Consider the following 22,542-nt stretch of genomic DNA (forward strand, 5'->3'; position numbering starts at 1 on the left):
TTAACTCTTTCCAGTCTGCCATTAGCTATTTGAAAGAATGATGAATAAAGCTTTAGATTTCTTTTTGCATATTTCTTAAACAACATAATTTTTAAAGACAAAAGCCTGGTTTTTGACTTATGAAATGATCAATAACTTTTTTAAAAAAGGGTTTTAGCAAAATGTAATTGAACAAATCTTATGATTAACACATTAAACTATTCCTGCATTCCGTTTTCTTCTCTAAAGAGAGTTACCTTTAAGTATCACCTTTAAAGAGTTATAAACAGCAACGTTTATAAAACCACAAATACTTTTTCTTTGTGTATAAAAAGGTAAAACTTTTATTTGTTCAGGAAAACTGGGTTTTGGAGGGAGATAATTCATATTTTCCTGCATATAAGTGCCAAATTAAGAAGATCTGTGGTGGGCTTTTAAGAGGAAAAGTAAAACAGACCCTGGTAAGTTTTAAAACATGTATATGTATTTCTGGATAATGACTGCTTAAAACATCACAAGATCTCTGGAAGGCCTCAGATGCAAACTGTCAGTGAGGTAACACATGGAAGAGAGTAAGAATTACAATTTAAAATGCAGTTTCAAAAAAAAACAAAAAACGTTTTAGAAATCACAGTCCTCCCAAGCCTTATTCAGTCTAGTTTCCTGTCTAGACATGCAAATTGAACTGAAGAGTTGTAGCAGTTATTCAAATAATTCGAAGGAAAAAAATGTTTTCCTCACTGAAAAAAGATTGGAGGAGCCTGAACTATGTGGATTGTTTGTCCTCCCTGATCAATTCACCAGATAATAGAACTTCACCCTGAGAGTTTCAAGAGGACTGTAGGATTTGAGTCAGGAAGAAATTTTATGAATATTTCTATATTTCTTTTTATTTTCCTATGCATTCAACCTCAATGAAATGTATATAATTTAAAGGAAAAAGAATAAGATTCTCAGAGAATCCTCTCTCAAGAAAATCTAAAGTTATTTTTATGAGGGGTAGACAAATGTAGTAATGCCTCCTCTCTCCCCCCCAAAAGAGTTTTCTCAAGACTAACCTTCTAAGTACCTTTCTTTTTCAGATGAGATGACAGTTTTAACAGAAGATGAAAGGAAACTCATTAAGCTATCTGTCAGCTGGATGTGATGCCCTATGGTTCTGTTCACGTGGTATTTGTATATTCTTGTGAATTACATAATTTAAATAAAGGAAGGCATTATTACCTGTGTGTTTAGTACACACTGGGGTAGTTATTGATAGATGCTAAAATAACAACCAAGCTATGAAATTATAAAAGTTCAGAAATTCAAAAGTTATCACATTGATCCGGTCAGCTAAAGATACATGATCTTTTAAAAATATTTTAAAAACCCATTATGAATATATTTTTAAATTTTTAAAGTAAATATTCACATAAAACTGAACTGGGCTGCAAATTTAAAGGTAAAAATTGGGTAGATTAATAGTCCATGAACTATATCAGATATTTAAAACAAAATTTGAAACTCATTCATGCCAGAAATTACTACTGCCAAAGCCTGTCATGTGTCCCATTAGAAAATTAGAAGCATAATATTTAAACCAGGATTGGTTAAATGAATATAAAAAGGAAGCTTGTTATTTATCTCACGTGTTCTGCAAATATGGAATACATTCTATATTTGAATGTGGAATACATTCAACAGAATCACATTTATTCTAATACTGCTTTAAAGAAAGGTTCTGGTACACACAAAATCTAAAAGACAGTTCTACAAACTAAAATAGTATCAAAACAATGTTTTTAAATATCAGACATGAAATGGCTGTTATCTGTTTACAGAAAGCCTAGACTTTATGGAAATAGATTGACAAAATATAAAAAGAAAACAAAACCAAAAATTAAAATTTTTCCAAATTTAACTTTAAAGTTCTTTCATCACAGTTTTGTTATATTTGAAGATTTTTTCAAGATGACATAATTAAATATTTTAAACTCTTAACATAAAGCTTTTATAAAGCCTGTGGCAAAATACTGGACTTAATCACCACGTGCTAAACTAATAGCTACTGTTTAAAATTATGTAATTATACTTTTTTAACTTAATGTATTTTCAGAATTAAAGTAAAAATAGATAATTCTAAAATAATCTGAAAATCTAAGTTTAGATTATTAACAAATAATATGGCAATTGATTTATAGTTCAGAAAAAAGGAAGATGTGACTAAAATATGTTTTTTTAGGAATCATATCTTATAAATATGTGGTAAGCATGCAAGACATTTTATCATGTGTTTATCTGAACCTTATTTTTTTAAAAAACAACCAAATTATAAAAAGAGACTATTATCCCTACAAATTATGTTGTTTAAATTTTTGCCAAACAGGAACATTTTGATGAAAGCAAATTGATAACTATATAAGTTCATTATCAATTTAGTCCTGAAATTTCTCTTTAGTAATTCAAAAAATATTAGACCAAAATAAACAATTTTGGACTAATAGTTAACATATGATACTGTTAAAAACCAATATAATCCTTTATTTTCTCCCCTAAAGAATCACTGACAATTTCTAAATTTAAATATGAATTATTTCTAATTCACAAATATTTTTACATTGTTATAAATTGTTATAAATATTTTAAACTCTTCTTATGCTTTTAAAAACAGCTTAGATTCTTGATATTTGAAATACTAAATGCAAGTTGAGCTAATTTCATTAGTTAAAAGTTTTATTGCCATGAAAAGCAAGGAATTACTAAGAAAATATTAAAGGCTTAAGATTTTTTTAATTTAAATTTTTGAAAAATTGATAAAACTACATTATATCTATTTGTAAAACAATTGAAACATTTACATTCTGGATAGAAATTTTATTTAAAAACATTTGCTAAAAATTAAAAGCAACCTTAATTAAATATAACAAATTTTAAATTATTTTAGTTAAGCTCTTTTTAGATTTGTAAAGCCGAATAACAAAATTTTGCTTTGAATGCCAGATATTTAAATAAGTTACCATTTTATTGCTCAGATTTTTGTATCCTTTAGTTGAAATATAAACCCTTTATTAATTCAATTTGTTTATAAATTCTAAAGATAGAGTATACATTCTAGAACTAGTCACATATTCATTTACTGGTTTTTAAAATGCAGATAAAAATAATGCATTTTTGTTTTACATACAAATACATGAAGTAGTAGCAAGAAACAGAAACTATATGGCATATTGAACTTTTATTGTATTTTATTTTTTAAAAGCTGCTAAAACAATTATTTCAGAAAAAGGATTGTTTTTATTTTATCTGAGACCTGTAGTATAAGTAACGTTTTCAAAGGAAAATAATAACACTCTTTTTAAACTTTCTATTTTGCCATCTCTTAGACTCAAATGAAAGAGCTGCAGCAGATTACAATTTTAATGCAAAATGTAACCCAAAACATGGTTTATAATTATATCATATTAAATTAACATTTACACTGATATAGGAATAAATATTGTATGTCTTATGGGGTAAAATAATATTAATAAAAGGTATTACACAGAACATAGGAACTACTGTAGAAAAAAATCAATAAAGAGCTAAATTTTAATACAATTTTAAAATCTTCAAATCCATGGTTAACCAGTTGCGTTTACTTTATTTTCTGAATTAATTAATCTCACAGTTTTGAAAGTTAAAGAGGGACGGCTCGGTTTTAGAGGGTGCTAAAAGGTTATATGACTCAGTTCTAGCTCTGATGTTTACAAACATTAGCTGTCAGACCTCACCCAGGCAACATAGCCCTCTGCAGATTTTTGGTTTTCATATAGATACATTGACATTATAAAAGCACAGTAATTGTTTTCATAGTGATTATATAGAACTATACCAACATTAAGATAAATTTTAGGAATAAGCTCAGTAATCTCCTGAAATTCCTATCTAAATGTATAAGTACAAATCCTCGATTTAAAAAAAAAATTAACCCAATTACAATGAACTGCATTTAAGAAAAAATTGTATATATTTCTGAGTTAAAATAAAATGACAAAATTTAACAAAAAAATTTCTAGTGATACCTTATTAAATAGGAACCATAGATGAAAATTAAAATAGCCATTTTTACTGTTTTAGTACTATTTACTATTATGCATTTTCTAGATATTTAAAAAACATTTTAAAATAATGATAGTATATCTGCTAGCATGTAATTTTTAATTAACTTTTAAAATGTTTATAGTATTTAAAAATCTATATTCTGGTCTCTTACAGTAGTTGCCAAAATTAATGAAAGCTTAAAAAGTAAATTGTGTTTATTTCTAAAATATATTTTTACATATTCTAAATGATATTCTTTTCTTTAGATGTTGATTGAAAAATTTTGATATGCTAACCTTTAAAATCATGAGCATAATAAATAAAGCTTTAAGAAGTTTTGTTCTCGCCTAATGTTTTAAGATTTTTTATGTGTTTTTAAAACGTATTATTAGAAAAAATTAAAGAACACTGGCAAAATTTTCATTTTGCTAATTTTAATGTAATAATAGTGTTTTAAAACTCTCAATATTGGCTCATAAGTTTTTGTCTTCATAACATTATTTTTTTTTACAAAATGCCATATTAAGAAGAAATATATAATTATAGTTTAAAATGTTTGCAACATGCCACATAAATATTACAAACTAATGATTTTTTAAAAATTAACAGAGCAATTGGACCTCGTCTCAATGAAACTTTCTTTTCTCCTGTAAACAAAAATTTTTCTTTGTCTTTTTTTCTGTCAGCTTCCCATATCTTGTTTTTATAGTAATATCCCATTGTGCTGAAAGCTTCTATTTGAAACTTACCCCTAATGAAAAAGATTTAAGCATTCTCAATGACATCATTGTTGGTTTGTGCTTGGCAACTTTCGACTATATCTCTTTTGCTATCCAAATGATACCAAAAAAAAAAAAAAAGAAGAAAGAAAGAAAGAAGGAAAGAAAGAAAAAGAAACCACACACAATAACAACAAAACAAATATGGCATTAATCACTTTTCACTGTCACTATTGACTAGAATTTTAAAAGCATTTTTAATTCTCAAGATTTGTTAGGCATTCCGATGAGGAGCGGCTTACAACTTACAGATAGAAATCAGCTACCCGAAAAGATGTTGCTCAAGGTAAATGTCAATAAAAATGGACAAGAAGACCACTTCACCCCCTAGTAGTTTTTCAGATTACTTTGATTTAAAAACATTGTGTCCTAATACAGATTTGGCTGGGTTAGAGCTAGTCTCTAGAACTGTGTTAACTTTGTAAACCCTTTCTTAAAACCTGCATATAAGCCGTGGTGGAAGAAATGAGAAATAAATGAATGGATGGAAGCATACACTTATATTCTTTTGGTTTTGTACAATTACTGTATTTATGGCTCAAACTAAACTGGGATACTGCAGTATACTATTGGTAGAGCTATCCCAAACCTCTTTTATAAAGATGGGAGGTTCATCTAAGCAATTTTCAAGCAAGTATTATTGACTTTTGCAACATTTTTTCACTGGCTTAATCAAAAATATTATGCACTATAAAATATGAACATTTAAGAATGTCACATCTTTATTGATGATAATCTATACCATTAATCACATAACCACTTTTCACCCAATGTCTGGGTCTATGGTTATAATTGATACTTGGCCAAACATGACCATATCCCTAACCAATTTTTTTCCCCACATTGATGGATTTGGACCTTGGTTTACTCAGGGGTATTTTTCTAGGGAAATGAGGAGGAAGGGTGGGAGGGGGAGGGGGTAAAAAAAAAAAATCTTTATTCCTCTCTGTCCACAAACCTGGAAATATCTATTTAACTACCAGTTCTGTCAAAGCCTATTTGCAACCCCTTTGCATTGAACAAATTATGCAGACTTCTTGGCAAAATGTAATAATTTTTATAATGTTACAACTTCCCAAATGAGCAGTATCAAATTATTTTAATGGGCTCCTATAACGTCTTGGTATTCAAGTTGTGGTCACCTGTGGTAGTTTTGTTTGTAGCAGGAGTATGTCTGGTTTATTATTTCTAAATATATCTTGAGAAAGTTACTATTATATTTTTGTTTGTCCTTGGTATTTGTTCAATATTCTCTGCTTCTAAGCTTTAAATGTATGGGACGACTCTAGCCAACAGAGATTGCAGTATCTTTAGTCTAGAAGAGCTTCATGGCAGATGGTTCAAACCCCTTGGTGGTCCCATTCGTGGAGTTTATTGAGTCTGCTTGGGGATGTTTCCCTCCTCAAGCTCACTTCCGTCTAGGTCTGCGTGGAAGGATATACAGCCTTGGTCACAGGCTCAGTTTCTTTTGGTGAATTTCTAATGGCTGCAGCTTCTTTTCTGTACGGAATGATCACCTTTTAGCACCCTCTAAAACAAAGGTAGTCCTTAGTCTTTTACTTGATTCACCAAAATTTTCCAGAAAAATCAATAACTTAGTTGTTGGCCACCTCCCCTTACTACTCCTCTGAGTAAAGCCTTTAAAGCAAGAAAACTGGCAAATACATAAGAAGTAAAGAGCTGTAAAGGATGTGTGGTGATCTAAAAACTTGGCAGTCCATCACTGAGTAATGACGTTGGCTGCAGAGTCAGTCAGCGTGTGTGCAGATGGACAGACAGGCTATAGACATGTGATGATCCCTACTGATGCCTGTCTGCCCTCATTCTACGGGATGGTACAGGAAACAACTCTTCTCTTCTGAAAAGTTTTCAGAAAGTACAATTCTTAATCTTTTAGTCGTGGTCATTATCCTGTATCCTGTACCTGACTTTCTATTTGGCAGTGCCTTTTTTTTGTTGTTGTTTTGAGCTTTTGCTATATGTTGAAGAAGGTAAACAGTTCAGCAAGCCGTGTGGCCTTGGTGAGTCATTTTACCTCTCTTGTCTTCATCTGCGGAGCAAATAAATTGAATTAGATGATCTCTGAGGACCCTTCCAACTTTAAAGACCCATGTTTCTATTATCAGACATATAGAGGTGATAAGTATTTAGTAGGTAAATGATGCTGACATTCTGTTTCTTAGACAGTGCATGCCTATGAAAGATGGCATAATACAGAACTGTTTATACTGTGAACTTCATTTAGAAAGAAGTTCTTTAGAGGGGGAAAATAAAACCCCGTGTGTGTGTGTGTGTGTGTGTGTGTGTGTGTGTGTGTGTTTATTTTGAGGCTGTTTGGATTCTGCTTTCCCAAGCTGTCCTTTGGTCCCATTTTGGAAGCAATTCACTTTGACTTCCTCTACCTAAATTATCTCATCAAATGTAAACTTTTCTACACATATGTTTTGTAAACGTACGCATGGGCATATTGGCATGTCTTAGAATGAGGATCTTAAGGGGTATAGCTGATCTTAAGGCATATAGCTGAGTGATGATGGGCACGCCTCACTCAATTCTGATATTATCAGTAAATATTTTCTGCTTCACACATTTCCTTATTTAAAAAGAGGAGGGAAAAACAGAGGGAAAGCATAATGGGATATGCCTTGGTTACAATGGAAAAAGGGAGTATCTTTATCTTTCCCCATATAGTTTTACCAAAGTGAAAACAAAACAAAACAAAACAAAATTTTTATTTCCTTAACTAGTTCAGTAACGTGTAAACCAATAAAAATAACAATTAAAAAATAATAACATGGCACGTATTTTTGAGGTGGATTCAGGGAGAAGGGGATGATACGAAAGGTAAAGATTAAGAAAGGATGTTGTTTAGCCCCTTCAAGCTATGTTCTCACCCTAAATAGCAGGAAGAATAGCTCTTGAGTGTCAGAGCTTGCACTGACTGTCTTCCCTTGTTTGCAATAGTTTTTGAAAGATTCATATATAGGAGACTTGATCATTTCTAGAGAAACAAGTAGCTTGCAGCTTGAAGAGAAAAGATGATCTTAGTTATGTTACCTGTTTTCTCTATTCTTATTATTTCCTACAAAAGGACAAGAGAGACCTTTGCCATAGTCTTTATGACTGAGCATAACTTAAAATGTATGTCAGGTCAGTTTCCAGTCTTTTCCCCTCCCCGCCCCAAACCTCTTGATTTCTTAATGCTAGAAAATCTAAATAATCCAGTTATCCCACCCTCCCATGGATTATTATAATGTCACTTTTACTGAATTAACTAAAGGACTGAAGGAAAAGTGAATTTTTTTCTCTGAGTTTCAGTGAAATTTGTTCTATAGAAAATTACCACTTTTGCATCTTATATAGATTGAGCTACATAGACCTATACTGAATAATTAGGCAAAAGGACCTCATTTTAAACATGCCTATATTTAGGGTTTTGTGGTCCCTTGTCCCACACTCGTTGCTCCCCAGTGCACACTGATTATTGAGGGAAAGTATCTATTTGAAATTCCACAGGAACTTTTTATCCAGTTCTGATCAGTGTTTGATTTAACGTGACATCTCCAATAGGCATAAGGGCAAGATTAGAAGGCACTCGATGGTCCGTGGAGGAGTTCAGGGAGGACATTGCTTCCTTAGCAGAACTGATTGTAGCTTTACAGGTGGCTTTTATTCAAAAACATATGTCACTGACAACAGAATAGAGAATTAAGGATATAATCGAGAAAATTAGATTCCAAGGGGAGGAATTGAAGTATGGCCTGAGTAGTGGGGAATTATTGTTTATTTTGTCAGAGTGATAATGGCATTCTGGTTATGTAGGAAAATGTGCTTACTTTTTAGACAGGCACAACGAAGTATTTGGGAGTAAAATGCCATGATGTCTCTAATTTCCTTTAGACTACTTTCGCAAAGAAAAAAAAGAGATTAAGCAAATATGACCAAATGTTAATAACTACTATAATAAATAGAGATAACGTATGCATGAATGTTTGTTATACTTTCTATTTTTCTTTGTTTGAAATTTTCCATAATAAATAGTAAAAATAACCCAAAAAATAAAAACCTAATTGAGATAACATTTTTTTGTGCTTGCACAAGAGGGAAGCATGGATTTAAAATTTCTCTGGACTGATAGGCAAATTTGATGGTCTGAAGTGGGGCTTTAGTTCTTAGAGTATGGTCAGTAACTCATACGCCAATATAAAACCTATGCAAAAATACCTGTGCATAAACCTGTGCAAAAATACTATTTCTTTAATTTTTTAAAATGCATTTAAAATTCTAAAATTGAAACTACAATTAAATCATGATAGATATTTAAAAATAAAGACATACTCATTTTTTTTTAACGTGAGCTAAATGCTGAAAAGTTTGGGGTTCTGACCTCAGGGCGAGGTGGAATGTTTCTTGACGCAGGTCACAAAAATACATAAGTTTAAAGACATTGATTCTTGGAGAACTTGAGAAGAAATTAGAGTAGCCAGTATCATGGTATCAGCTAACTGAATGGCTGAAGCTAATGACATGTTATGAAAATATAAACTGTACCGAGATGATTTGATTTTAATTGTCTTTGGAATTACCAGATTAATGTGCTTCTTAAAAATGCTTCTTTTGTCTTTTGAATAGTTATCGCTACAGTAGTTATGTTCTATCCAAGGAACGTAATACTTTTTTTAATATGTTAGTATCACATTTGTTTATCACAAAATGTGTGTTTATTTATTTATTGCCAAGAGGCCACGGAAAGAAAATATACCTTCCATAGTGAAAGGATTGTTTCTATTGTAAAATTCTGGGAGAACTCAGCTCCACCTGGGTTGACTTTCGGTGCTTTGATTCTTTCTGTACACAAACGCATGCCCAAGTCTACTGTTATCATGACACTTGATATATCACATTGATTTAAAAATATAAACATTACCTTCACAACCCTTGCCCCAGATTTGTTTACAAAGGGAAGAAAACCTTTCCTTTTAAACACCTATTTATTTTTCAATTAATATATATAAGATGGGCTCATTTTGAAGTATGGGGTCTCTGGTGAGAAATACGTTTCACCAAATCTGTATCACCATTGGAAAAGATTTTCAACCTATACTCAACATGGAGGTGATTTTTAATAGACATAAAGCCTCCAGTCAGCTTACGCTTCCAAAAACAGGTGTTGTTGATTTACTGGTAGCAAAGCCCAGCCGAGTGCCAGAGGAGCAGGTGGGCAAATCCAGAGTCCTTGATTCCTTGAAATTTGTCTTTCAACAAGAGGAGTGGGGTTCAATAGATAAAGCCCTGGACTGAAAAACAAGATGAGGACTATTTTAAAGTCTGAAATATAGATGTGTCTCTGAATTTAGCGCTTCATTAATACATGGTATTTTAAAAAAGCGTTAAGGGGCACTGCTTCTAGGTTCCAGTCCTTGTTTTCCCCTAACTACTGACTCAGTGTCTTCACCTGCAAATTAAGAGATTTCTCATTAAATAAGTGCTGACCTTTCTTCAAACTTTTCACTCTGTGGCAGGCACTGTTTTGAATGTTTTACAGTACATTGCCTTAGTTCTCATCACAGCTCCATAAAGTAGGTATTCTAATTATGCCTAATTCATCAATTAGGAGATTAAATATTCTGAGATAATCAAGTGGGTAATCGGAGAATTTTAGAATTGGGAGGGCCCATGGAATTCATTTAATCAGAGAGGCAGTGCATCATGGTGGTTAAGGGTGCAATAATGTCTGGCATTCAGACTTGGATCCTTCACTCATCAGGAATATACCTTGGGAAACTGACTTAACCTTTGCCTCAATTTCTTCATCTGTAAAATGGGGATGGTAATAGAATCTGCATTATAAGGTTGTTCAGATTAAATGTGCAGTGTGCTTAAAACAGTGTCTGTCAACTAGGAAGTTCTCAGTAAATATTATAAATGAGGAGGAGAATGATGATAGTAGGGACTGGGTAAGTAGACGCTATTGTTTTACTTAGAAGAACGTGTTACAGTATTAAGAGATTAGGTCAGAAAAAGGCTGCTGGTGGTATGATGATTTTGATATAAAGAATGAGGTTACCATTATCGGTGATACAGAATGGCTTCTTAGAGAAAGAAAGGAATTAGGTTGAAAAGCAGAGCAAAGAGGGGATTGCTGGCCTCAAAAGGCAGAAAAATGTGTGTTATATTGTAATTCAGCAAAAAGTGTACAGAAACACAGTGACAGCCGTGACACATACAGAAATGAGGCCCAAATTTGGGTGCTTCCATGGAGTTATTCCAGTTTCTCTGGATCATCATAGACACACATAGAGTGTTAGAGCTAAATGGGACCTTGGAGACAGTCCTGCACAACCCCCTCATTTTACATTTTACATTTTCTATGAGGATATAGACTTTGATGAAATTTGGCCAGTATCGTAGTACAGTGAAGCCAAGGAAATGTGTGTGGTGCCTGAAGAGGGATTTCAAATAAGGGTGAAGGGAAAGAGGAAGTTCCTTCCGTTTTAGAGTGATGCCCAGGTAGGAAAGCAGAGTAGAGAAGGCAGTGAATTTTCTCAAATTAATTAAGAGGAAGGGAAGGAGAAGAAGGAGAGAGAGAAAAAGAGAGAGAGAGACTAATTTTATGCTAAACATCGTTAGGATGGATTTGTAGTTAATGTTTAAAAGAAAATTCTTTTTCTTGTTTTTCATTATTTCTAGGAATTTGGTTTCCTAAGATGGAAAGGAAGTTTGGGGGAAGAGTTTGGCAGCATTGCTGGTTCCAGCAAATGAAGACTCAATCCAGCTGGTGCTGAAACTGGTAAACTGTTTATCTGTTACTGTTAATCTGTTGACTATATCTTGGCAGAAAAAGAAAAAAACTTTTAACTAAGTTTATGCTTAGTGCTCTCTTTTAAATAACGGAGTGTCTCAATAGGAACTAATGAGTCAGATTAATTTGGTGTGGTGTTCTAAGCAGGGAAGGGGGCAGGAATCCTCTTTTGGAACACTAAAAATGCCTTGCTGGGTTTCCTTTACAATTCTTGAAGCCAGGGTTGGGTTGGAGGGAGTTTCTCCAAGGGGTTTAAAGGTTCCCCAGTGTGCTTGCTCCCTGCTTACAATAGCATTGAGCTGCTGAATGAGGACTAGATTGTCTCTTTACATGGAGAAAAAGAAGCCAACAGCATGGAGGCTGAAGGAAAGATAAGGTTTAAATAGCTCTGAACCCGCTTGCATATTATTGTTTATAGAAAGCGTTTACCTACCATGTCACTGTTTTAGAAAGAGACTTTTAGTTTGGCACTTCTTTTAATTAAAAAAAAAAATTGCTGTTATTTCTGATCATATTATTGTCTGCATTGTAGGGTTTGGGGACATCAGAGGGTCTGCATATTGTACCCCTCAACCTTGGCCAATATCACAGGCCACCTCGATTGCTAGGAGAAAGGCTTCAGGGAAATGGGTACAGCTGAGGAATAGATGCCATGTTAGTTCAAGTCTTTCTTTTTGCCTTTTGATCTTGACTCCCCTGGCTGCTCCCACCTCAGCATCTTCTTGTTGTGTTGGGTGATGGAATCAAGTTAGAGACGAAGAAACTGAGGCACAGCGTAGTTATGTGCTTATCTTCAGTCCTTCAGGAGCACATGACAAGGTGAAATGAGAGGCAGAACTCAAGCTTTGAGTCTGGATGAAAACCTAATAGGTCATGTTGCTTCGGCCCTAGAAATCGTTTGGGCCCGTTGAATAGCCAACTCTCCTACCTGCGAAAGAAACCTCCACTTTGCACTTGCAAAATTGTTGGTACCAGAAAGGTCACATCCTTTGAAAAAATGGCTTAGAAAATGGAAAGTACCCAAGAGTGACCTAAGAAAAAGGAATTTTTTAGTGCTCATGCGTATGAATTTTATACGCTCTAAGTTATTCTAAAGCATCAAGGTTAGTTATGAGCAGGATACTTTCCATGATGTGAATGGTGATATCTGTGGTTGGCATTCTTCCTTGTGGTTCTAAGTCTCCAAAGTCTCCAACTTTATTCATCCATATGCGAACCCCAACTGGGGTGTCCTGGTGAAGAAATAGCTAGGGTCTGGTGAATGAAAGCCCATAGGTCCCTGGTGGGGAATGAAAATATTTGTTTGGAGTATGGAGAGGTAACATTAGCCAGACTCTGATATATGTATCAAAACACGCACATGCACACAAAACAGAATATGCCTTCAAATGTTGGGGAGAGGAATGTTAGGCAACTCTTGGTGTGCTGAAAAAAAAAAAAGCTAAGTGAGGTATGCTGAAATCATATAGAGGGAAGAATTAGAAAACAAGTCTAGGAAAAGAAATTTGGGGGTAAAATCATATTTAATACTCATTTTCTTCTTCTAGAGTTTGAAATAATAGATCCTTCTGTGAAATTAGGGAAAATGTAAGGAATCTGAAATTTTTCTAAGCAGAAGATAATTTTTCTGTGGAGAGATGGCATGTGAGTTAATGAATGTAAACCTGCTTTAAAATGGAGAGAAAATTATGAGCAAAAAGAGGGAGAGGGGCGAGCAGGATATTTATTTTAAAAAATTCAGCCTATATGTTACTCTGTCTCAAAGTATTTAGTGTTTTCATCTTAGAGTATGTAGGGTTTTAAATGTCTCTTTTTGAGGAAATTGATTTGAAGCTAGAAAAGCCTTGAAAGTTAGAAAGTTTAGGGTTTAGATTTTTTTCTTTCACATGTTCATTGAAAATTAAGACTATAAAAAAACTATAATAAACAGGCGTTATGTATTAGAATACATCTTAAAACAGATAAGGATTGTTAATGACTTAAATATATTGAAAGAGTGTTAAAGCTATTGAGTCATAAATAAGACCCACAAGATATGTCAATGGCAGAATAAAATGCAGAGCAACTGGATATAAGAAATGACTACCTTGTCGTGGTTCTGTGATGAAATTTAAAACAGGGTGATTTTTTAATTGGCAGACTTGATTTAACTTAGTATATTTAAGCCTTGTTGTCTAAAATTAGGACTAAAAAAATTCAAATATCCATCATCCAATATTATGATTTTTTTTTCAGAGATGTGATCATAATTATTAACCGGTATCTTTTTCATTTTTATAGGAATATGTCAAAACTTTTATCTCCTGAAGACTGAGAGATACTTTTAAAGGTGAAACTTCTCATCTTTAGGTAAGGAAATGTTTTCTGTTATTTATCTATCTATTGAAAAGAGAGCATTTCAGTTAGAGAAGAGAAGTAACATATACTTAAGTTTTATTTATCCTAACTGATGTAAAACATTATGAAGGTGACAGAAAGCCAGATTTTGAAGTTAAATAAAATTAATTGGAAATTTTTCATTTAGAAAGATAAATTTCTTGGAGAAAAAAACAAGACCCTTTTTTTTACTAATAGACTGACATAATAATAATATTCCCATCATCCATTTTTTCTAAGTGTTTAAGACATAACAAAATTAAAATTATATTTAGCAAAATCAAGAACTAGAGATTTTTCAGATGTGAGAATATTCTTAAACATAAACGTAAACATATGTGATAATAAAAAGTAAACTATGCTGATAAATTTGAAAGATTGGTCACTGCTATAAAAACAGGCCCGTGAATTAAAGTTCATTAAGATTTGGGCAGTAACAGTGAAGCTTAAACTCTGGGATATAGTTATATGCTAGGAAAATATTATTTTGGAGGGTCCTGATGTAAATATAAACAATTTGATTAATCAGGCAAGAAACTGTCCTTTGTGTGTGACCTCTTTTCAGTTTTTGTTTGGGTCATCCTGGTAATGTAAGAAAAGAAAAGAAACTAACTTTTTCAGCATATTATAATATTAGCAACTCATTCTATTTTTGGCAGTAATTTAGTGCAGTTTACTTGCATGGACAGTATAAATTACATATATGAAAATCAGATGGTTTAAAGCAGATAAACTAAAAATGCAATTAAAACGTCTAAATATTTAGAGATGCTTTGAACTATTTTATGAAGTTAAAAGAAAGTAGTTACAGAAATCATACATAGAATCTGTTGTAAGATATGCAAATTTGTGCATTCTAGCTTGTCACTAATACCACATTTGGAAAAAGAAATAGATTACAATGTTTGTCTTCTATTAACATATATTCTCAAGAGTAAACAAGATTTCTCCTAATTTTAAAAACATTAATACAGGTACATATGAATACTTTTAAAAACCAAAATATAGAGGTTTAGGTTTTTAAAAAATAAATGTAAAAATTCATGTGGTTAAATAGAATCTAAAAACTTTGCAAGAAAAATACAGTTTTTTGAATGAATTTGAAGAATTTATTTCTAGAAGAATTTTGTTTTCTCCTTATACAGACATTCATATTTAATATTAAGCATATAGGTTAAGACTTACTTAAATTACTTAATTAGGATATAGTAAATTTCTAAGTTATTTTTAAAAGAAGAATTATTCTAATCTGAAAAAAATTAAAAAGATATTGCTAATGTAATCCTTAAATAAAGCCCTTCAATGTATCAGTTTTTAAACCTTATATTTTGAAGGATAAAATAAACGAAAAAATGGCTAACCTAATGGAAAATATAATCTCACAGCACTGAGAAGAGAGTTGTAAGCATGTAATAAATATATGAGGAGATCAGTTTCATTTCTGACTTGTTTTTAAGCCTTTCTTATGAATCATATATTTTAACATCAGGAGAATAATATGTAAAACATACATTTAATTTTTATGGTCAGACAGCTATTAAAAAATAGAGGGGAAAAATGCAACTTTGCCCAGCTAAATTATAACTAAAGTGTTGAGTGAAAATTAGAAAAATACAGAAGCTAAAATAGTATAACGAAGTAAAATACAAAATATATGTGTATATATAATTTTTTGTGCCTTGGTATATAACATTTATCTTAATTGCTAATGAAACTACATACTATAAAACATGAGTGAAAAAACAGATGATGGAGAAGTATTTTCTCATTGTAGGTTACTACATCAAAAATTTACTAATAAGCTAAATGTAATATTAAGGGACACATTTAAAACAAAATTTTGCTTAAGATGTATTTTTCCAACAAGGCTTTGGGTTTCGTGTGTGTATTAGGATTTCTGAGTTTTATGATTTGAAATTCATGATACATTTTGAGTGCCCTTTCAAATGGCAAAATATTTCTGTGGAAAAATTAGACATTGTGTACATTTTATTTTATATTTGGATATGAGAAAAATAGCAGATATTTTGGGAGAATTCCAGTTGTTTTAATGCATGCATCAAATACCAAACAATTATTTTGTCTGTCAGTCAGTTATACATCTAAGCAAGTTACAGTTTGTGTAAGTACATCGTAGACATTTAACTTATATTGATGATACAGTGATCTCTAAATGTGATTGTCATTTTTCCTGAAATTATGGGCAATGTATTTAAAAGAAACGCATTTTAAAACTTATTTTTAATTAAAAGGAGAGAGACTTTAAATGAATTCTTTCATGAGTAAAATACGTGATTGTGCAGTTTTCTGAAAGAATGGCCCTTAGTTTAATTTTCAAATTATATTAAAATGTTTCTTTACTTGTTGTTTGCTGATATTTTAAAGTTAGAAAGGAATAAAGCAGCAGCATATGCTATTTCTGATCATCTTTCTATCAGTAGAGAGGGAGAAAGGGAAAGCAAAGTATGTTGGCACAAGAGAGTTTTCCCTCTAAAAATTTGACTTGAAATTAAAAAGATATGTTGCCCATAACTAATTTTTCTTATTAGAACTTATTTGGAGTTGCATGAATTTTCCGAATCAATATATTTGAGGAAATTTGTCTTATAAAATGGAGAGATGTAGGACATTATCAGATACAGGATAGTCTTTCTCTCTCGTTGATTCCAAGAACTTAGAAAACAGATTTTAAATTAATAATATTGAGTACCAAAATCTCTGGGCTATAGTAATTTACAAAAATGCCAGAAAATTATAAAGGCGAAGGGGAAGATTAATGGAAGTTAAATGTACTCTTTAAATGATAAACATTTGGGACTAGGAGGAGTGCTCTGGAGATAACAAGTAGTACTGTGTCAGAGATAATTTTCTGGGCAGCTGAGGTTCTTTGTGTGATAAAGGAAGGCGGCGAGATAGCATAACTGTAACTGTCTGACAAAATTTGCAAAGTTAGTTTCGGCTACTGAGGGTGAAAGTAAAAGCAACAATTGGGCGTTGGGAGGGGGGAGAGGAGCAAGGCTTGCCAGTTCTGGCGCCACGACAGGGTTAATCGAGGCGCCGCCCGGTGCACTCTGGGAGTTGTAGGCCACGGGCATTGTGGGAGTTGTCGTAAAAGTTTGCTTTCTTGCTGTAATGGCCGCCGCTGGGACAGGAGTAGAGGGCTTCTGTCATTCCGACGGCTTTGGGGGGCTTTCTGTGGCGTTAGAAGGCCAACAGCCCCCACGGTGTCGAGGACCTGTTAATTGCGTGCCTGGGAAGTGGTCGAGCGGCCTGATGGGTTAATATTGGGGCCTGCTATCGCTAGGTTGGCAAGGGGGCCTCTCTGGCGGCCACCGGCTCGATGAGGGGCCCCATCCTGATGGACCCTGGCCGTCTGGCCTTCTACCTCCGAAATATCTGGGTGGCCAGCACCTGAACGTTTTGCGGTGTGCTTTATTTTGTTTTAGTTTTTGGTCTTGCGCCCCTCCCCCCCTTTTTACAGCGTCGTGTCTGTCCATGTAGTTGTTCGTGTTCACGACCCTATTTGGGGTTAGTTGGGCTCGTTTTCTTGGGTCTGGCGGGATTTATGCAAGAGCTGGGATTTTGGAAGGTGTCGATAGCCCTATCGTGGGTGTTGGTCTGTCTTGTTTTAGGCTTAAGAAATTGCATGAGTTACGAGCGTGGTGGTGAGTGTGTGATTTCGCTTTCTCTTGCAATGTGGTGACCCTTGCCCTTGTTTGCTAACGCGGAGAGGTGGTGTCAGGCAATTGTGAGATGTTTTTCTGTTAACTTGGGTGTGTTCTTAAAACTTTGGAGCCTCCCGAAGGCTGTTTGGCAGTTGTTTGTAGAAAGATGTTGTGTGCAAGAATGAATTTAAAAGAAATGCCAGCATCACAAGTACCTTTAATTCTAGGGAGCAAGTCCCTTGGGCTTCTCTGGTGCTGTGAAGTTGTTTGGGTGCTTTTATGAAAATCAGGTTTACTTTTAGCTGTGTCACCTTAGTCTTGGCTCACAGAGTTGCTCTGCATGTTGGGACACTTTGATCTTTGTTACTGGGTGCTCTCTCAAGGTGAGGCAAAGTGAGACACTGTACTGACATGTAACCGCGTGCAGAATCTCAGGATAACACCAGATTGCCAAGCAGGTCAGTACTTGTCTTACCTGCCTGTACAAACTTGGACTTCACTTTTCTGGCACCATCGACAACTGTATAAACTATGCCTTATTTCAATAGTATGGTTGTCTGTAACTTGAGACCTTACTGCTCATGAAAAGCCATTTCTCAGACAATACTATTTAAAGGCTTTTTTCCCCTGCAAGTAGAACTGGTGTCTAGAAAGTGGTTTTTTACTCAAGTTTGCTGAAGCAGGGGATTTTAAATAAGGTGCAAGAGTGGTTTTGGAAATCAACTATCAATTTTTAACTTGGGGCAGGCCACGTGATGATTGATTTATAGAGGGAGTGAAAAAAACTTATGTTCCATTTTTTTCTTGGTACGTTAGAACATAGAAAACCTGTTTGTGTGTCATTGCATTGGACTGCGTTCATGTATCATGAAAAGGCCTTTTGATGTTTTGTGATGAACTAGGTTTTCATAATTCCCCTCTTGTCTGAGTTTGTGTGGTACTTGACTATTTGAAGTTATAGTAACAGTAGAAAAAGAAGCAAAGCTGGAAAAGGTTTATATGTGTGTTTCTGCTGAATGTGATTTCGGGTATAGATTGATAGACTAATATTGCTGGCATGCTAGTCAGGTCTTAGGAAAGTATTTCCTTCCCTCTGACCTGACCCGTATGTGTCTTAGAATATTAACTAATTTGCCAATTGAAAAAACGTTGGGAAACCTATCTTAAAGTGATCTATGTTGTCCATATTTGTTATTGTTTGGTGATGTGTTAAAATACTGTTGAGTTTGTTTTGTATCTTAGGAAACCTGGATAGCTAGAATTTGTAGATTTGTAGTCATTCAGAATCATTCAAAACCAACCATAACCACATTTTGCTTTGAAAGAACATGTATAAATTTTTAATTGCCAAGTTACCTCTGACTTAAGTAGAACAAATCGTTCATTAGAAGGTACTTTAAGTGGATGGATACTTAGTTGATAAGTTTAAAGATGAACTTACCTCTGTATTTGCAAAGAACTTTTCTGGGCATTTATGAGTAAACACATCTCTCCAGGAAATGGTGAAGTTTTACACCCAAGAATCTCTTAACATTTACTCCCTGCAGCGTTTATTTGGTACTTTGCTTTCCACCTCGATCACTTCATGTCTGCTGGGGGTGTAAAATGTTTTTTGTAATACATAAAGTCAACTATAGTTTCAGAAAAAAATATGGTAAGATCCACTACCTTTTGGAGAAGATGATTCCTAAAGCCATATATATATATATATATTTGATAGTTATGTCAAAAGCTGTCTTTTTGAAATTTAGGCTAAAAAAAAAATTTAGGTTGCATGGTTTCGATGAAACAGAAATAACACAACAGGGTTACTCTCTTGTCATAGGTGTTATAAATGAAAGCCTTTGGTTCTGGTGTTCATTCAAAAAAGAAACACAAATTTACCTCCAAATTATAGAATTTGGAAGATAATAAAAAATTAAAGTTTTCATTTTAGATTATAGCCAAATTTGGAAAAACTTGGGGGAGGGGGTTGGGTCTGTATGAGGCTTTTACTCAAGTCCTTTCTAATTTTGTTTCCCTAAAGAAAACTCTCCACATTGCTGAAAGTAAGCATTTCTTATTAATGCATTTCTGAATCTGTGAACAGTTGTGAGTGGTAGCACTGCACATGCAAAACAAAAAATCACCCATTCAGAATTTGGCCCTTATTTTTCAATTTGAAGAGGAAGAATTGTTGATTGTACCTTGTGTACGTGCTTATGTATTTTGTTTTCTTAAATTTAATACATTTGTTTTTAGATTGCAATACTCTTAAACATCAGGTGTATCTCTACTCCTTCACCTCCACCTTCCTGAAGGATAAAGTTTCTGGGAGAAAGAGGAAAAGCCCTTAAAATTTTTCGATGCCTGTCAATGATGAGTTTTATTTTCTGATTTTTCCTACATATATTTCTAGGACACAATACATTATATCTGCTCTGCTGGGCCCTATGTTTTAAATTAAGAATGTTAATGATTTTTATGGGCAAGACAGCAAACCAACAGTTACTTCAAAATACTGTATCTAGATTAAAATATATTAATTTCCATTAGAAATAAAACAAGATCATATGCATATATCCTGCCACCTAAGCATTCTATCTACAGCTTAAGGGTGCAGAAAATCTTCAGATCATTTTGCTTTGTCCTCTGCCTTCCTTATTTTTCTTTTTGTTGAGTTTTTCCCCTCGGTGTGTTTGTGTGGTTCTAGAACTTAAATGACATTTTTGTTTATTTTGGAATTTTTGACTCATAAAATCATGAGCAAAATAAAGTGGTTTGTTTTAAACTTCGGAGGTTTTGGGTGCTTTGTTATATATGTATCAACAGATAATGGAAAAAATACTGGGAAAAAATTTCATAATTTATAATAGATGGCAGTATAGGAGAATGTATTTGCATGCCTAAATCTGACAAGGGACTAGTATCTACAGTACAGCAAGGAATGCCCAGATCATCAAACAAAAAATAAGAGCCCCAGTAGAAAAATGCTCAAAGTTATGAACAGGCTAACAACATAGAAAGATATGCTCAAACTTACTAGTAATCGGAGAGGTTCAGATTAAAGCCACAATAAAATATCTCTTTATACCCAGTAGACTAAGAAAAATTAGGAAAATGGATAATGTCAAGTTTTGATGGGGATGGCGGGCGGGTAGGAACCCTCATGTACTGTTGCTGAATGTGTCAAGTGTTGGAGCCATTCTGGAGAGCAATTTGGTAGAATTTAGTTTAACAAATATTAAAGTATTTCTGGGTATATGTCCTCAAGAAGTATTAGGTCTCTAAAGGAGCAAATATGAGGATACTGATCACATTGTTTTGGTAGCAGAAGCTTAGAGTCAATGTGGTGTTCTTAATCACAGAGTGGGGGGTGGATAAGTAAAATATGGTGGAGGCATACATATGGTACTTATACATCAGTTACAAGCAAAGGACTACGTATATCTACCACATATGCATGTATTTAAAAAATAAAGTGTTTAGTGAAAGTAATAAAAAAATGGAATCTATAATAAAACCATTTGTGTACATTTAAAGCACATGGACACAGAAATGTCTTGAAAGAAAATTTGAAAAACATGTTAAACACATTGGAACGGTCTCCTAAGGACAATAAAAAAGTCCATAAAGAGAAGGAGAGAGAAAAGTAGTGTGGAATGAGGTAAACTAAATTCAAAGGCCAATGATGATGGTGCCCTATGAACCAAGGCATGTGATCAAACTTTCTGTGCCTGAGGTCCCATAGTACTCCCTTGACCCAAGAAGAGAAAATTATAATTCTCCAGTAATCAAAGAAAGTACATTGAAAGAATAGAACTATTTTTAAAATCTGCCACACTTGAAAAACAATGCTTAGATAAGATTAGTACTTAACAAAAGTGTGGTCAAACAGGTATTCTCACATTTTGTTGGATATGTAAATTGTATGACCTTTAAAAAGAACACTTTTTTTTTTTTTTACCAAGAGCCTTAAAAATGCTCGTGCTAGCAATAAACAATTTTAAGTTGTAGTTAGGAAAATAAAAACCATTTAAATAGTATCACTATGGCATAAAAACAGGTGGAATAGAATAGACTAGATCAATGGAATAGAATAGAGAGCACAGAAATAAACCTTCACTTATATGGTCAATCTATGACAAAGAATGCAAGGATATACAATGGAGTAAAGACAGTCTCTTCAATAAGTGGTGCTGAGAAAATTGGACAGATAAATGCAACAACAAAAAAATGAAATTGGACCTCTTTCTTACACCATGTACAAAAATAATGGATTAAAGACTTGAAACTAAAAAACTCCGAGAAGAAAACATAGGCTGTAAACTCTGACATTGGTCTTAGCAGTATCTTTTCGGATATGTCTCCTTGGGTCAGGGCAACAACAAAAGTAAACATGGGACTACATTAAAATGCTTTGTGCAATGAAGTAAATGAACAAAATGAAAAGATAACCTACCAAATGGGAGAAGATAATCATAAATGATACATTTGGGTTAATATCCAAAATATATAAATAATGCATATGTCTTAACACCAAAAAATAATCCAATTAAAAAACGGACAGAGGACCTGAAGACGTTTCTCCAAAAAGGACATACAGATGGATAACAGACATACGAAAAGATGCTCAACATCACTAATCATCAGTGAAATGCAAAATCAAAACCACAGTGAGCCATCACCTCTCACCTGTCAGAATGGCTATCATGAAAAAAATCAACAATAACAAGTGCTGGAAAGGATGTGGAGAAAAAGGAACCCTCATGCACTGTTGATGGGACTAAATTGGTACAGCCACTATGGAAAACAGTATGGAGATTCCTCAAAAAAATAAAAATAGAGCTACCGTACAATCCAGCAGTTCTACTTCTGGGTATTTATTTATCTGAAGAAA

General features: G+C 33.5%; 1 protein-coding gene across 5 annotated transcripts in view; it reads left to right on the forward strand.

The window, feature by feature from the left end:
• LOC109455119 (uncharacterized) overlaps positions 1 to 22,542 on the forward strand; it is a 103,250-nt gene that overhangs the window by 68,106 nt on the left and 12,602 nt on the right. For all 5 annotated transcript variants that reach the window (XR_002138570.3, XR_002138573.3, XM_088789525.1 and 2 more), the window contains 2 exons: positions 11,511 to 11,610; positions 13,903 to 13,971. Coding sequence is in view for 1 of the 5 variants with exons in the window: in XM_088789523.1 (XP_088645649.1) it covers positions 11,511 to 11,605 (95 nt within the window). In the remaining 4 variants the exon portion in view is untranslated. The remainder of the gene's footprint in view (positions 1 to 11,510; positions 11,611 to 13,902; positions 13,972 to 22,542) is intronic.

Source organism: Rhinolophus sinicus, chromosome 14 (assembly GCF_057876585.1).
Source record: "Rhinolophus sinicus isolate RSI-liver-muscle chromosome 14, RSI-T2T, whole genome shotgun sequence".
NCBI classification, from domain to species: domain Eukaryota; kingdom Metazoa; phylum Chordata; class Mammalia; order Chiroptera; family Rhinolophidae; genus Rhinolophus; species Rhinolophus sinicus.